The sequence below is a fragment of the Triturus cristatus genome, chromosome 12 (assembly GCF_964204655.1).
Source record: "Triturus cristatus chromosome 12, aTriCri1.1, whole genome shotgun sequence".
NCBI lineage: Eukaryota > Metazoa > Chordata > Amphibia > Caudata > Salamandridae > Triturus > Triturus cristatus.
This window is the reverse complement of record NC_140595.1, coordinates 157,618,888-157,636,016: the sequence shown is the minus strand read 5'-3', so window position 1 is coordinate 157,636,016 and position 17,129 is coordinate 157,618,888. Positions and strand designations below refer to the sequence as shown.

General features: G+C 43.8%; 2 protein-coding genes across 3 annotated transcripts in view; one reads left to right on the top strand and one right to left on the bottom strand.

Annotated features, from left to right (window-relative positions):
• The window catches only part of POLR3C (RNA polymerase III subunit C), a 148,209-nt gene extending 140,307 nt beyond the window's left edge, over positions 1 to 7,902 (bottom strand). Inside the window, exon 1 of one of the 2 annotated variants that reach the window (XM_085638929.1) lies at positions 7,744 to 7,902. The gene's annotated coding sequence lies outside the window, so the exon portion shown is untranslated. The remainder of the gene's footprint in view (positions 1 to 7,743) is intronic. The other variant, XM_085638931.1, reaches the window with a different exon arrangement.
• A 466-nt stretch (positions 7,903 to 8,368) lies between these two features.
• Positions 8,369 to 17,129, top strand: part of RNF115 (ring finger protein 115) — a 148,085-nt gene continuing 139,324 nt past the window's right edge. The window contains exon 1 of the mRNA XM_085638927.1: positions 8,369 to 8,685. Coding sequence (XP_085495053.1) covers positions 8,593 to 8,685 — 93 coding nt within the window. The 5' untranslated portion in view covers positions 8,369 to 8,592. The remainder of the gene's footprint in view (positions 8,686 to 17,129) is intronic.

Sequence of the window (17,129 nt, the reverse complement as noted above, 5' to 3'; positions counted from 1 at the left end):
CTTTTTCCATAAACAGGGGTTTCAGGGGGCTTTGCCTTTTAAGCCCTTCTGAGGTCAGGGGGCTGCGTTCCATTATAAGTCCCGGCCTCAGCAGCATCCCCCGGGTGCTGGACAAAAGTGATTATGCCGTGGTAGGGGCTCAGCTCCGGTTGTTTCTGGCCCGTTGGTCAAGTCTGATTTCCAACCAGTGGGTCTTGTCTGTCATTGGGATGGGTTACCAGATTACCTTCCGGGGCCCCCCCTCGGGCATTTTTTTTAGTTTACCCCATTATCAAAAGACCCCGTGCGGTGGTTGCAATGTTGTCAGGTGTCGCCCTATTGTTGTCAAAAGGGGCTATTGAGCCGGTTCCGGTGGAGGAGAGGGGCCTGGGGTTCTATTCCAATCTGTTTCTGATCCCAAAAGCAGATGGTTCCTTCCGCCCGATTCTAAATCTCCGGGCTTTGAACAAGTTGGTGCGGCTGGATCATTTTCGGATGGTCACCTTGCAGTCAGTCATTTTCCTCGTCCGGGAGGGCGATTTTTTGGCTTCTCTGGACTTGGAAGACGCCTATTTTCACGTTCCTGTCTACCCAGCCAGTCAGTGAATCCTGAGGTTTGCGGTGCAAGGGATGCATTTCCAGTTTCAGGTTTTGCCTTTCGGCCTCTCCACTGCTCCCAGGACTTTTACCAAGGTACTGGCTCCTGCCGTGGGGGGTTTGCAACATCAGGGTTTCTCCGCGTTTCCCTATATTGATGATTGTCTGATCTCTGCTTCCTCCTTTCCTAAGGCTCTTCTGGCGGTGGAGGCTACGTTGGCCCTGTTCCAGGATCTTGGGTTCAAGTTGAATATGGCCAAGTCTCATCTGGTCCCTGTTCAAAGACTTCAGTTCATCAGGGGTCTGTTCGACACCACTCTGGGGGCTGTGTTTCTCCCTCCTGTTTGGATCTTTTCCCTGCAGACTCTGTTGTGGGGCTGCCACCACTGCAGTGGTTCCTTGGGCTCGCCTGCATCTCAAACCCTTGGGTGACTCATCTGTTGGCTCGGTGGAACCCCTTTCGGGCGGATTACGAGACTCTGGTTCCTCTTTCTCCTGATGTGGTTCGGGACTTGGACTGGTGGCTTTGCACTGCCAATCTGGAGAAAGGGGTGCGTTTTCAGCTTCCTGCTCCCCTCTTGTTGACTACGGATGCCAGTTTTTGGGGTTGGGGAGCCACGTTGGGCTCCTTGGAGGCCAAGGGTCAGTGGTCTCAGAAGGTCAGCACCCGTTCCTCGAACTGGCGGGAGTTGGCTGGCCATTTGGGAGGTGTTGCAGTTCTTTCAGGTTCCTCTCCACGGGGCGAATCTGTTAGTTCGTACCGACAATAAGGTGGCTCATTGTTACTTGAATTGCCGGGGGACCCGGTGCGCGTCTCTGAATCTGCTGGCTTCCATGATTTGTGCTTGGGCAGAATCTTACCTGTTGGCCTGAGGGCATCTGAAAGTTCATGCAGACGCCTTGAGCCGCAACCTTCCATCCTCTGTTCCGGGACCTTTGTCATCGGTTCGGGATCGATCTCTGTCACCCCTCACAACGATGTTCTCCCCAGATTGTGTTCGGAGGTGGTGTGTTCTCAGGCTTGGGTGGTGGATGCTCTTTCGATTCCCTGGCCTTCTGTATGCCTTCCCTCGTATCCCCCTCCTCCCGAGGGTGCTGCAGGAGATTCGGGGGGGGGTGTCTGTTGATAGCTCCTTTTTGGCCTCGCTGCCTTTGGTTTCCTCTCTTGATGCTGCTGGCGGGGGGACAGGTTTGTCCTGCTTCCCTTAGTCCCGGCTCCGCTTCAGTATCCGCACCTGTCTCTGCCCTGTCTTCGTCGCTTGCATCCGACGGCCTGGCTCTTGAGCAGCTGACGGAGTCTTTGGGCTGTTCTTCTGTAGTGGCCCTTGACATACAGCTGTCGCGTCGGCCTTCGACCCTTAATTGCTATGGTAGACATTGGGGCTCTTTAGTCTCTTGGTGATCTTCGCATGGTGTGGATCCTGTGATTGGGGATCCGGCTTCTGTTCTTGACTTTCTCCGGGATGGATTTTTGAAGGCCCTTTCCCCTTCCAAGTTGTCAGCTCAATTGGCTTGTCGGGGTCCAGGGGCTTCCTTGGAGGTTGTTGTACCTTTGGTGAGTCGGCTTCTTCTGAGCTTTCGGCTTCGTCGTCTGGTCTCTCCTGTGATTTTGCCTTCTTGCGATTTGCCTACTGTTTTGCAGGGTCTGCAGTTGCCCCCTTTTGAGGCGTTGTTGGAGGCGGAGTGGTTATGGTGGTCCGCTAAGGTGGCTTTTTTTTGGCCATCACCTCCGCTCAGCAGTTGAGTGCTTTGCTTATCTCCTTCCCTTATTTGCAGTTCCTGCAGGATAGGGTTGTTTTGCGGCTTGACCAGCCTTTCTGCCTAAGGTTTCCTCCAAGTTCCATTTACAGCAGGAGGTGATCCTTCCTGATTTGCCTATGGAGGGGGAAAATTGTTGTTTCTTCTTTGGATGCTCGCAGGGCTCTTCAGATTTACCTCCAGCGTTCTCTGGGGTTTCGGCTTTCTCCTGCCCGGTTTGTCTCCTGTGGGGGGGTGGCTAAAGGAAAGAAGGTTTCTACTTCTACCATCAGTCGTTGGGTGCGTTTGTTTGGCGGTCTGCCAGTCCTTTAAGTCTGTGGGTCTGCCTCCGCCGTCTCAGGTGCAGGGTCATTCAACAAGTTCTGTGTCCGCTTCCTGGGCTGAGGCGGCGGGGGTCTCTATCCAGGAGATTTGAAGAGCAGCCACTTGGCAGTCCCATCACACGTTTGTTCGGCATTATCGCCGTGATGTTTTACATGCCTCCGTTGACAGTTTTGCTGTTGGCGTTTTGAACGCTGCTGTTCATGAATCATTTCTTTGATTAAATTTTGTACTTTTGCATGGATCCCTGATGCCCTGCGTTTTTTCTTCTTGGTTCTCTGCTTGCGAGTTTCTCACTCTGTTAGGACTGGGACGAGGAGGACCCAAGGGGGGGGAAATGTCTTGTTATTTACCAGTAATCTTCATTACCCCGATTAGGGTCCTCCTTGACCCAGTCCTCTTCCCTACCTCTGTGTTTATATCTAGGATTGTTGATAACAGGCATGGCGGTGGGTTGGAGGGGCTTATGTGACCCTTGCCTTAAAGTTTAGCGCGTTTTGATTGGCTGATGGGGGCAGGAATGCCTCACTCTGTTAGGTCTTGGACGAGGACGACCCTAATCGGGGTGATGAAGATTACTGGTAAGTAACAGGACATTTCCATCAGTCTTCAAAGGGAAAATTGGTAAATTGAGGGGTTTTACTCATCAAATTAGATTGCTAAGTGCAAGTTCACTGAAAGAAAGGACACATATCTTGGATATGAAATGAGTGACAAGGGAATTAAAGAAAAACTTGTAGAGGCTATTAATAAGGCACCATCACCCAAATCCAAGGATGAACTTAGTTATTTTTGGGGTTTAGCTGAGTTTCATTCTAGGTTTGTAGGGACATTTTCAGAGAAAACACATGAGATGCGTGTATTGTTGAGAAACAAACGAATGTTTGAATGGTCCAGTGCATGTCAGAGGTCATCTTTCGGAATTAAACAGGTTGCAAGGTGTTGATCCCACAGAGGAAATATTTGTTACCACAGATGCCAGTGGAAAAGGTCTGGGGAACGTACTAACTCAGAAGGGTGAACATGGGAAAGAAATTGCAATAGCTTTTGCTTCTCATTCTTTTTCGCCCACAGAGAAGAAATGCTGTCTAACAGAGAGAGAAACATTAGTGTGTGTGGGCACTAGAACATTTTAGAAAGTGTTTATGGGGAAGGAAATTTGTAGTGAGATTGGATCACAAACCTTTGACTAGGCTGTTAACAATGGAAGGGTTGTCTAGGGCTTCGGCAAGAATTACAAGATTGTCCATGCGTTTACAAGACTATTGACACAAAGTTCAATGGTACTAAAAACGTAATGGGGGATTTCCCCCATTACGTTTTACAATTTCTGGGTTTGATAATAGTGAAGCAGAAACACTGACCCCATGAATTATCAATTGCCATACAGGTATTTGACGCACATGACAAAAAGAAGACAGGTATGAGCCGAACCATACAATTTGGTTATAACAGGGTAGATTCTGTATGACCACAGCCTTACTTTGAGAATATGATTTAGACTCACGAATAGGTGTTTTGCTTTCACAAATAATATTTTTTCATTAAATGTGGGTTATGAATTGCACCACGTCCCGCATAAATTATATGCATGTACTCTGAGTATTATGAGTCAATAAAAGTGGACATGTATATATGCACATTATATAAAGGGTGCTAAGTAAAAGTATTAACAATGAAATTTTATCATTCTTTAGCAGTATGCCAGTACACCCAGGTGAGCCTTCTTTGGTTTCCACCAATAGTATAAATATTGATATGCGGTGTGTATGCTTACACACTACAACCCAAAATATCTTATTGTATTTCAGACCTGAAGAAGTTGTGGGAAATACCCGATACGATGTAACACGTGTTGGCTAGGCACATAAGAAAAACGAAAATAAAGAACAAAAGAGATATAAAATTATTGTGTATTTTATATGTAAGAGTGTGTGCTCGGGAATTGAATTATATTATTTAGTTAGATCAACTTTGGTCTTAGCAATAGGAGGCTAGGTGATTCCTCTTTCCTTTGCAGCACTACTAACACAGATAATAGGAGATATTGACACACCAAGAAACAGTGAGTGCCAAATAGAAACTCAGAAAATCATCACCCTTAGTGTTTACATTAAGTGGTAGCACACTGTCATTTGCAATCAGCACATTTTCTATTGAAATGGCCACAAAATGGCACACTGATTTGCAGCTTTATTGATAAAATAATAGTGTAAAAATAATGTTTGGAAATCGAGCTTCAGTAAATATGTATCATTGGCACATCAGGTAAATTGTTCTGATTTGTTTTGCTCCCATTTAAATCTTTGCTTGAATCACACTTCTGAATTTTAAAAAATGTGCTTTTGTAATTCCAAACATATTATAGAATATTTGTACTCTTCTTTTACAAGCTATTTAAATGTTTTGTGTTAGAAAAAACTGATATGCTACAGCTTTTTGTTTCACAATGATTATCAGACAGCTCTCTTTACAAACTCCTATTACTGTAGTAAGGGAAAGAAGAGTAAACACCATTTTCCAGAATAAGATAAGCATCAATCAGTAAAATGACAAACTGACAATTGACCTCTGTCCTTGAACAGAAAGCAAATGTGTCAAGATAAAAAAAAGATTTAAAGGCATCTTTATAGCTCATTAACTTCATGAATGAATAGAACACAAGTTCCTTTCCAGCTAAAGTTCTCTCTGCAGAATGGACCAGTAGGTCTTAAAAATAGCTCGACCTGAAAAATCTGACTCACCATAGAAGTGGGCAAGTAGATTTTTTGAGGCCTGACGCGTATGACAAAGATGATACCTTGAGAAATGTTAAAGAAAGAATTGTAAATGGGTGGGGAAAATATGTGTAAGAGGAGCTATTAGGTGAAATTAAAACATATTGGGAAGTCCAAGATGAGCCAAGTGTTGATGGCATTTTTGTTAACAAAATTATACCTCCTAAAGCCATCAGAGACAAGATTGTCTTGGTTAGCCGTGAAGGACATTCAGGTATTGCACATACTAAACGTAATGTGAAGGCATTATATTGGTGGTCTAGAGTAGATACAGAAAGGTTCATACGATCCTGTATGAAGTCAAGTGCCGACAAATCTCAGAAAACTTTGAACCCTCCTACGGGTTCATTATGGCGTCCCAAATTACCATGGGAAAAAGTGCCATTAAACGTCATGGGACCTATTACATGGAATGGTCTGTAAGTACATTGTAGTGTTAATGGATTTGTTTTCAAGATGGTTGGAGTAGGAAGTGGTCAACAAAGTGGACACTGGCACAGTGATAATCTTTGAATTATATTTTTTTTTGAGAGAGGGTTTACCAGCTTCCATTATAATGGACAGTGGGATGCAATTTAGATCTGAAGAACTTTGTTAAATTTGCAGGTATTGAGGACAAATTTACAGCATTATATCATCCCTGAGGAAATGGCATTGTGGAGAGAGGGAATAGAATGATTAAGGGCATTTTACAACTATCCAATCATGAAAAGAAAAATTGGGATGCGGGAATGAGGAAATAAAATGGCTTGGACTTATAGGGTGACTTTCCATGATTCAGTGCCAAAGAGTCTGTTTGGAGTGACTAGAGGACATGTACCGCATTTCAAAGAGAATCCTGGTTGGATGAATAGAGGGAAAAAAGACAGTTTGGAACGTAGAGGAAGTGAGAAAAATATTTTTTAGAACTCTGGAGGTAAATGTGACGGTGAGCCAGTGGGTCTGAGTTAAGTCAGTTAGGAAGGTTGCTAAAGGGAAAAGCAAATTCAGTGTTCATAAACAAATTGTGAAAGTAATGAATAATACTGTGGAACTGGATGATGGCAGTATTTGTCATAGGAGTTGTTTAGCATTGGCAAGACATAACATTGGTAGGGTGGAGGACACGAAGAACAGGATTGAGAACGATTGGGTAGACACATTTTGAAGGTTGTGTGCCGTTCCAAGTGGCTCAAGTAGAGAACATTACTGGTAAGGGACATGTTGAGGAGTGTCAAAAAGAAGATGTTAATTTGAGAGGGAATGCGAGTCATCACGTCAGGGAATTACATCGGAGGATGTAGGAAATAGTGAATTAATGAATGAAGAGAAGGGTGCTGGGAGAAGCATCAAGAAACCTAAGAATTTAGAAGATTATGATTGCAGTATGTAAATGTTTCAATATTTTAGTTGCTGAATATTATTATTGTAGTGTGTAAACGTATCAATATTTTGGTTGCTGAGTATTATTATCCTTTATAGTAGTTTTTTAACCAAAGGGATGCGTAGTATTGTGGTTACGTGTCATGCAGAATGTGGAATGTTAGGTATGTTACCTGTACTGAAGATGAAGGGTTGGAATGTTTAAGCTGGGAAAGTACTTGTTGGTACATGTAATACCTGCGTCCTGCGAGGTTGTCTAAATAAAGGAACTCTACAACTTACCTGATGTTCCATCAAGTCAACTGTGGAATTGTTTATAGTTGGCATAGTTCGCAGAGCCATAGGTGGCTGGCCCTAGGACACCAGTGACAAACGACCCCAACCAACTTCCACGGCGGCAGTCTAGGAACCTCGCACTACCTCTCCCCCTCAAACACACGCAATATAGACCCGCATAACAGAAGAGCCTTGCTTTGTAAACTTTCTTCTTCTTTTTCTATAACGCTTCATTAGAAAATTAAAAATTCTAGTTGTTTTCTACTTCAGTGTTCATGTGCAAAAAGAAAAGAATTGGCATGAAAAGGCAGTGACAGCTACTAAGGAAAAGTTAGTGGAACCAGACTGGGAACGCTCGGCGACATGAAAATTAAAATCTATTGGCTACATAAAAGTGAATGTCGATAACAACGTACAATTGAACGTTTTAGAGAAACCATATCAGAGAAACACGAATGGGCAATGAATCCTCCAGTTACATACAGTGTCAACCAGTTACGCCATTCCAAAGGACGTCACATAAGCGAAGAGCAGGGGGATAAACACAATCCTGTTTTTAAACAGGATGATAGATTTCTAATAAAACCTTCTTGGCTAGAAGCACACATTAAAATGAGTTGGTAAAGAACCATCGATTGCAGTATTTCACTTGTTCCCAGGCACTCACACTTACACTTCCTCCAGTTTACCACACGAATATCCAGAAAACTCGGGAAGATCTTCTCACCAAGTGAAGAAAGTTCGCTCTTTTGAAGAACAAACAAGGAAAGATATTGTGGAACTCTGCGTTCACTCTCTCGCCATGCTGAGACTTGGAACGCAGAGTTAAACCACTGTTAGAAACACACCAGCAGTCAAATACTGCTGTGATGCTTGGTAGGCGACAAATAGAGCGTCCATCTTTAAAGTTCCTAAGTCTCGTTCTTAATTGCGATAACTATATCGTATTTTAGAAAATAAAATTACATTATCCTTCAAAATTGAAAAAACAAGTGTTACTTGGAAACACATTTAATTGTATAAGTAAAAAAATTAAGGTAATGAAACCTACATTTAATCCCTTGTATGTAAATTATTTGTTGTTTCTATCGTTTAAAAACCTAATAATAGTTCAGATCAGTTTTCGAGTTGCAAGAGTCTATAAATTCTATTGTTGACAGGGCTGTTTGTCATGCTTATTGTGCAGAAAGATAGTGGAAAAGGAAAGCTGTTATCATGGAGTACATCATTGAGGCGTGATCTTTAGCCTGATCTTAATATGGCCAGCGCTGGGACAGCGCTCTGCCCATGCGCATTGTAGACTAGGAAATATTTCTGTGTGGCGCTTCCTCGAATACGGCCATAGAGAACTGAGACAGTTCTGTTCCATCCCAACCCTTCCCTTTCCTCTATCGTTTTGAAGTTCTGACGTCACACAGTCAGGCAGAGCCGCGGTCTGTCCCAGCCCGGTAAGGTTTCCTTCCGAGTTGTGACGTCACGCAGGGACACCAACCTTAGGTGGTCGGCTCGCAGGAGGGAGAACATGGCGGAGGCGGCTGCAGCGGCTGGGGTGACGGTGTCTCAGCACCGCTTTTTCTGCCATTGTTGCAAGGGAGAGGTCAGCCCAAAGCTGCCGGTAAGATTGCTTGGAGATGGGATACTTGTATGATATTCTTAGAATGCTCTACGTTTAGGGATACTCACTCATCGGATTTAGAACCCTTCACGCTCAATCTATTCAGAGCATACGGTTTACCACATTAAGAGTTTCTAATGAAGAACTCCATACTCTCATGGTTCTTCACCCCTATTTAGCAATTTACATGGTAAATCGTTAGGTGACAAAGCCTGCGTCGAACTATGATCTTATCCAAGAGGTACTTTGGCCACCTATCTACCTACTTCTGTCGATGGCATTCGTCCATTCTACTCCTTACTCTTTGCACAGCTGCCCGCTACACTACAACTACGTCTGTGCTGTATTTATACGCTATCATTGCGTAGTCATTTGCAGGTTCATTCACACCAACACCTCTTCCCATTCAAGCCATTTACACCAGAGTGTCTAATTCATAGGTTCAGAACGGCAATCCCACCACAAGCATTTATTAGCTTGGCTTTCAGGCATCAATACCAACTGGCTTTCTAAATCTTTTTATTGACCTTTTCATACAACATAAACAGTGCATCGGCACCCTGTGTTGCAACGACAAAGTTATGCAGTTCAGCATCCAAACCGTGTTATTAACAGGTTTGCTAGCGCACAAATTATTGGTAATAGTTCCTGGAAGATTGTCCTTGCAATGACTGAGGCATTGTGGTATAATACATCTTAGTCATATTAGTCATGGTGCGTTTCTTAATCAAACTGTGGGCATGGGGTACAATAAAATGAGGACGAAGAGCCGGTCTCGAGGTCCTTTCTGAATTGAGGCAGTGACGGTGATTGCCTAGGAAGAAGAGGCAGGGCGTTCCATGTCTTTGCTGTGAGGTAGGAGAAGGACCTTTCTCCAGTTGTGGTCTTGCGGATATGTGGGACGGTGTCTAAGGCCAAATTGGCGTAGCGGAGGTCTCTAGTGGGTGCATAGAATGTGAGGCAGTGGTTAAGGTACGCAGGCCTAGTGTCGTGTAGGGCTTTGTAGGTGTTTGTGAGGAGCTTAAATGTGATTCTTTTGTTGATTGGGAGCCAGTGGAGGTCTCTCAGGTGGCTGGTGATGTTGCTGCGGTGGGGAATATTGGGGATGAGTGTGATGGAGGCCTTCTGAATGTTTCTTAAGGAGTTTCTGGGTGATGCCGGCTTAGAGTGCGTTGCCGTAGTCAAGTCTTCTGCTGATGAACGCGTGGGTGACTGTCTTTCTGGACTTGGTGGGGATCCACTTGAAGATCTTTCTAGCAGGCGTAGTTTGTGGAAGCAGGATGATGAGACGGCGATGGTCTGGCAGTTCATGGTGAGCGCAGAGTCCAGGATGATTCCAAAGTTTCGTGCTTGCCCTGTGAGTGTGAGGGGGGATCCAAGATCTGCGGGCCACCAGGAGTCGTCCCAGACAGTGGTGGAGCCCAGGATAAGAACTTTGGTCTTCTCAGAGTTTAGCTTGAAGCATCTGTCCTTCATCCAGGTAGCAGCTGCCTTCATCCCGGTAGCAGCTGCCTTCATCCCATTGTGGAAGTTGTTCTTGGCGACTGTGAGTTCGTTGGTGAGGGAGAAGATCAGCTGGGCATCGTTGGCGTAGGAGACTATGTTGAGGCAGTGGTTCCTGAAAATGGCTTTTTATTTGTCCACCTTATTGTGTCCTACAGTCCACCTATTTTGCTGTGTATCTTTCTCTGCATTTACCCTTCACGCAGACGGCTTGCAGCGTCAAATGTTTACTTATTGTGGTTCATTGGTGTATGTAATTCTATTTTAGTATTGTCAAGCACCTTGGCGTGTTTTCTCCTGTAGGTTGAAACCTAGTTTATTTTCACTCCTTCCTATACCACGTCACCCTTCAATTCCTGTGTGATGATATCCAGCTTTAACAAACTTTTTGACAATCTGCACTAGTTTCTCGTCGGAATGTGGCTGGTCCAAACTTTTATGCTGGTTGTGTTAATGAAACAATTGTACTGCATAGCTCTGAAACATTTAGACACTGTGAACTGTTGGTAAGAGTGTCGAGGGCTAGGAAATAAAGCTGTTAATTTGTTGGAACATTTGGATACTTTCACTAGCAAAGAAATACAATGACAGTGACAATAATATGTCGATGACACGACTGAAGGGAAAGTGGCTGAAGAAAGCGACTGGGCCTGGACTGAGTAGCAGTGTAAATGAGTGATAACACACAAGCAGTTTTAGTAAGTGGAAATGTCGCACAAAAAAGCAAGGCCTGGTTGATTCACTTGTATAACTTCTGGGCGATTGCCCATCAGCTTTTACACTTAGTTAAAGAAAAGCAAAATGCAACAATCAAAATCCATACACGTTGTTGGTAAATGGGTGACGGTGCAGAGAGAAGAAGCAAAGCTAGTACTGTTATCCTTGTGATGAAGATTTATGTTACCGTACATGGTTTTTGTATTAAACAACATTCACGTATGTGATATGCAAAGTCTTTATAACAGGTTTGAGATTAGCTTTCTGTTTACAGTTAATTTACATACGATTCCATTATGAAACATTTCTTGAGTTTGCATTTGACTAGATAACAGGACAGGGGGGTGTTCAACACAATTATCTTAGCCACATTGTAGAGGGGTTCGACACATCACATACATGAAATATCTTAAAAGGCACACTGTATTGTAGTTTGATTTTGTGTCTCTAGAGACAGCACAGTACATTCCTCTAATCTGTTTTGTTAGTTACATATTATTCTGTCATTGCTTGGGCTCTATTCCTTACAGTGGCTTGGCCAATATACGAAGAGACATGTCCAATAGCCTGTCATTCTAGATCTTAGGTTGGTGCGTTGGGTAGTTTTTTTAGTCTGTCCTGTGTTTCAGTTTTACTTTCCATATGATGGGAGTTCTTTTAATACATGGTGACGACCACACGCTCTGAAGTGTTGCCTGGTGATGTAGTTTTATTTTTACTTTCCTTAAACTGTCTTAACTCTTTGTTCATGTAGACTTAAAGATGATCACGTACCGCTGCAGCTTGAATGAAGGAAGCCCTTTAAGCATATCATTTCTTAAGGGCTTTACAATTGCTATCATAATACTTTAAAATTGAATATACCATAAGCAAGGCCAAATACATTACGAAAGGTAGAAATATGTTAGAGGTTAATTTCCTATGATCTATCGGTTTTATCTGAATATCTGTTGAATGATCTAATTGAATCACTGGAATGCTTATAATACTTGCATCAGATTATAATATTTCCTAGCTTTTGCAGCAAGAATTTTTAATTCTATTAAAGCACATGGAGGCGAGGGTATGCTTCTCAGTATTTACTACTCGTAATAATTGGCAGCCAATCAAAAAACAGTAAACATAACTCACTACATTTCCCATAAGGCTTTGAATCACTCCTCTATTAAACCCACCAATCAACAGTGCTCATCATATACAAAATAGAGAGGCACCATCTTCTTGCCTCTTTCTGTGCAAATAAGTAGTAACTATAAAGAACATAGTCTAAACTAAAACAAGCACACAGTTCTAAACCCTCAACGGACAGTTACCAGTATCCAAGAAGAAAGAAATTCAAAAGGAAGTCCAACATCCACTGATCCAATGGAAAAGAACACCAACTGCTAGAAACTGCCAAGCCATGAGCGTTAGTTAATTCTGTTTCGAATCCACTCTTGAAAAGCGAACATAGTTTGAGACCCAACTTAACTTAATCATGAACAGAAGGGAGGGACAAGACTATCATACATAAGCCTTATGATACGTTAACAGCATAAAGAGTTCCATCTTACCTGTCCTAACAAGTTGGATAATCTTCGCCTCCGTGTCCTTAATAGAATCTAAAATTCTTTTTGCAAGAGCTAGAATTTTTTCTATTCTATGGCAGGAGCGGAGGCTCAAATTATGATGGTTCAAAGCTCACCAACAACAATAGAAGAAGCATGCACAATAGATTTATAATAAAAGATCTTAAACATGGAGTCAGATGACCAATCTGCAGCTCGAAGAACATCTAATCTAGAACCCATAGCAAAGGCTTTGGAAGCCCTGGCTCCTCCAGCAGAATGAACACCATACACTGAAATGTCAATCCTGGCTTCAGCCATGACCCAAGGGACCCAGCTGGCCAAGGTCGCCGCAGATACTGGGCTGAAAGGCTTCTGGATAGCCAATAGTAAGGGACCAAGAGGATCTGTTCTAGGAGTTAAAGTACCTTCTTTGTAAACTTTTAAACATTTAATTACACATAACTTAGCATTGTGTTGAAAAGCAGGATAATCAATGGAGCGTGATATAGTCTTCATTCGTTTAGAGATAATAAAAGAAACATCAGGAGAAAACAACCTACCTGCAAGGTCCAGAGCATGTACCACTGACACTAGTCGGCGCAAAATCAAGCATAAGAGCATATTCCATTTGGCAGAAAGTTGCTTCAATGACATCGTTATCAGGCCAAGACTCTTAAGGATAAAACATTCATAACGTCCCGTAGTTTAGTGTATTTAGGTCTCTGGGGACGATCCACTCTAATACTTTTCAGTAATTTACATACCGTACGGTGGACACCCACTGTTTTGCCTTCTATAGGGTTGTGTCCAGCTGACAACGCTGACCTAAAATTATTTACTGAACTATAACATAGCCCAAATTCGGCACACTCTGAAAGGAAATTCAGAACATCTTTCAATTTGGATCCCACAGGATCCACCTCCCGTTGAAGGCACCAAGTTTGATGTATAAATTCGGCAGCTGCCGCCGTAATTCCTTCCATCTGGTCTTGTCTAATTTTCCAGACCATGAGGATCAATTGGTCTTGAAGAATTTGAGGATGAGGCAAAGCTTCTAAATCCAGGAGTAACTGAGGGAAAAACTAGAAGAAGGATAGGAAGAGACACAAACCATTCCAAAAGAGCCGGAAACCACGATTGTCTTCCACAGAGGAGTAACTAACACGAGTCGCCGATTGACGTCTGACTAGGGCCACCACCTTCAGAATCATGGCAAATGGAGGTAAGGCGTAACACATCTGAACTCCGTAAAAGTGTAGGAAGGCAACCGTCCTCAAGGCAATCGGATCCGGTCTCAAACTGTAGAACTGTGGAAGTTGAGCGTTGAGCCGTGACGCAAATAGATCCACATGGCACGGGCCCGGAGTTGACATAGTCTACTAGATGGAAGAAAGGAGTTTCCAATCGCTGTAGTCCCTCAGGAATCTGGAGTTCCAGTTCGCTACTAGATTCTTTGCCCAGAAGATATTCCTCTATGACTGTGATTTTTCTGAGAGAGGCAAAAATGCCAAAAGCCTCAGGCTGTTTTGGCCAATAGGTGTGAACTCGTGCCCCCCAAGTGGTTGATATAGTGAACCGCCTGGCGAGAATTGCAGTTAACGGGAGCAGATCAGCAGTTTTTGAATTGGGATGCAGTACACGACAGGGTTGCCCATTGTCCCCTTCGTTGTTTGCACTGGCGCTTGAAGCTCTTGCTATATGGCTCAGGGGGGACCACTGGATTCGGGGGCTCAACTGGTCGCCGGATTGGATGGACAAAGTGTCCCTCTACGCAGATGATATTTTGCTTTATCTTGACAATCCCCGATCTTCTATCCATGAAGTGCTGCACATCTTTACTCTTTAAAAAAAATAAAAAATACTCCGGCTATACAATCAACTGGGATAAGTCCCTTATATATGTTTTGAGTCGACACCCTCCGCTTCTTCCATCGGGTTGTGGTGCAAAATTGTCACTGATGGTTTCTGATATTTGAGAATCTACGTCACGACGGATGAGGCGTTTTTTTAGCAAGGTAATCTGCTCGCTCCCCATCAGCGTCTCAGGGCGGATGTACAATATTGGAGGACTCTTCCTCTTACACTTCTAGGAAGAGCAGCTCTTTATAAAATGATGGCGCTCCCTCACTTTCTTTATGCGTTGCAGAATACACCACATTTAGTTCCAGCTCAGTATTTTAATTCTGTCGAATCTGAAGTCCGCAACCTTTTGTGGAACAACGGCACACCTCGAATTGCCTACGCCAAGGTTATTCTGAGCTGGTATGATGGCGGCATTGCTCTACCGTCTATCAGAGCCTATTACTGGACTTTGCAACTTATTGTCCTTAACCACTGGATGCATCGGCCAGTGGATGACCCAGCATATTAGATGGATAGGCATAATATGTTGCCTGGTACGTATTTAAGGGCGCAATACGGTGGGTCGAAACTAGAGCCCAAATTCACTCCGACCTCCACGGCAGTCTCTGTCTGGCATATGGCGAATGTAGCGCTGGGCTGGAAGGGTAAAATTACGCAGGCGACCCCATTACTTGACTCCTGTTGCCTGAGCGTACTCGGGCAGCAACCTGGGTTTGATAAATGGGATTTGATAGGCTTGTTTAGGGTGGGCAACTTGTGGGTTAAGGGCAGTGTGGTGTCTTTGTGGTTTGCAGCGGCAATGCCAATTGCAAGATGGAGAGACTTTTCGCTATCTACAGGTGCGAAGTGTATTGACTAAGGTGCTTTCTAAAGGTGAGGAACTGCCGGTGTCCTCCCCTTTTGGAAGACAGACTATTAGACGACTATCCCCCCAAGAAATCCGTATCTCTCACATAACTTAAAATTCTCAACAATTCACCTGACCTCTTTGACAAAGTCGGTACAAAGTGGTGTTCTGATGTGGGTGAGCTTTCAGATGAGGAGTGGAGGGAGGCTCTGGCGTCGCCCCGTGAGGTTGCAATTCGCTCCCGGTTCAAACTGATTCAACTCAAACTTTTACATAGGACCTATTACACAAGCTCTGTATTGGTTAAAATGGGTTTTCTGGTATCTCCGTTATGTCCCCATGGTTGTGGCCACGTAGGCACAGATTTGCACCAATGGTGGTCTTCAGGGCTATTGGGGAGAAGTCATCGCTGCTATGTCTCAAACTTACTGTAAAGAGGTGAAGGCCACCCTGAAGCTGTGACTCTGGAATATTTGGGATGCCACTGATCTGTCTAGGCCAGAGCGGCTGTGGGTCACTTTGGGATTCATGGTTGCGAAACGTAACTTCGCCAGAGCCTGGAGGGGAGGGGTTGCTTTGAAATGTGCTGATTGGGAGTCTGATATGGATTGGTGCATGCAGGCATAGAGAGTGGTGTATGAAAGTACAGGTTGCCCGGGTAAATGGATGAAAATCGGGGCCCCCTGAAACAAGAGCAGAGGCTGACTCTGTGCTCTTTTTACTGCTACCTCTCCGTTTGCTGTCGATAATGAAACATTGTAACTGTGCATCACAAGATTATCTATAAATAGGTATCCTTCAATCAAGCTCCACTTGACTATGCTTTTGGGAGTGCTCATGATTTTTTGGGTTGACCACTTTTCATTTATTGTATATTGTGCATTTTAAATGGCTTATTTTGTATTTGGTTGATTTATGTGATGTCATTTGATTTTTTTTTTTTTTTTAAATAAATAGATTAAAAAAAAAAAAAAAGATATAGCGAACCACCGAAAAAGTGTTCATCCGCAAGAGGATGCAGCAATTGCTTTTGATGGGAGATATTGACCTCATGGCAAAGGAACCTGCTAGAAGCTCTGACAATATAATTTTTCAGCTGACCAACGGCTGCCTGTAGAAATTTCTCTGGATCGTGCACTCCAGCCCCAACAACTAGCATCGGACTCGATGACCACGTCTGGTGAGACTCCGAAAATGGTCTTGCCATTCCATGCTTCCATATGAAGAAGCCACCATTGGAGTTCTTCCTGGGCTTCGGCCGTCAGCGGACTCATGTTCTTAACTGAACCCTTGTTGTAAATATAGATTTTTCAGGCATTGAGCTCTGTAGTTTAACAGGCCTGAAAAGATTGCGTGAATCGAATATGCTAGCACCCCAACAATCCTGGCCAGGGATGTCAAAGACACCAGCTGTTTCGACAGAGTTGCTTTCAGCTCCCTCTTGATTGATTTCACCTTCACAGGAGGAAGAAGCGATTGTGCCATGAGGGAGTCTTTCTGAAAACCCAGGAAATCTATCTGGTGTAACGGGGCCCACATTGATTTCTTAGAGTTTATCACAAAACGCATGTTCTGGAGGAGGGGCACTGTCAGAACAGTAACGGCGCAGTAACCGAAGGGAGTGATCTTGGGCCAGGAGAAGCATGTCGTCCAGATAGATGAGTATGCAAACTCCCATCTCCCTTAACTGGACCACTACAGGTTTCAAAAGGCCAGGGAGCCAAGGAGGTGCCGAATGGAAAGGATTGGTACTGGTACCATTGGCCTTTCCATTGGAATTGAAGATAATGATGATGAGAGGGGTTAAATGGGAACAGACAGGCATCTTTGATATCTAGGCAAACCATCCAATCTCGTTCTTGAAGAAGATCTCTCAACAGATGGATGCCTTCCATCTTGAAGGGACTATAAATCACAAAGGGATTGAAGAATCTGAGATTCAACTCAAATCTTTAACCCCCACC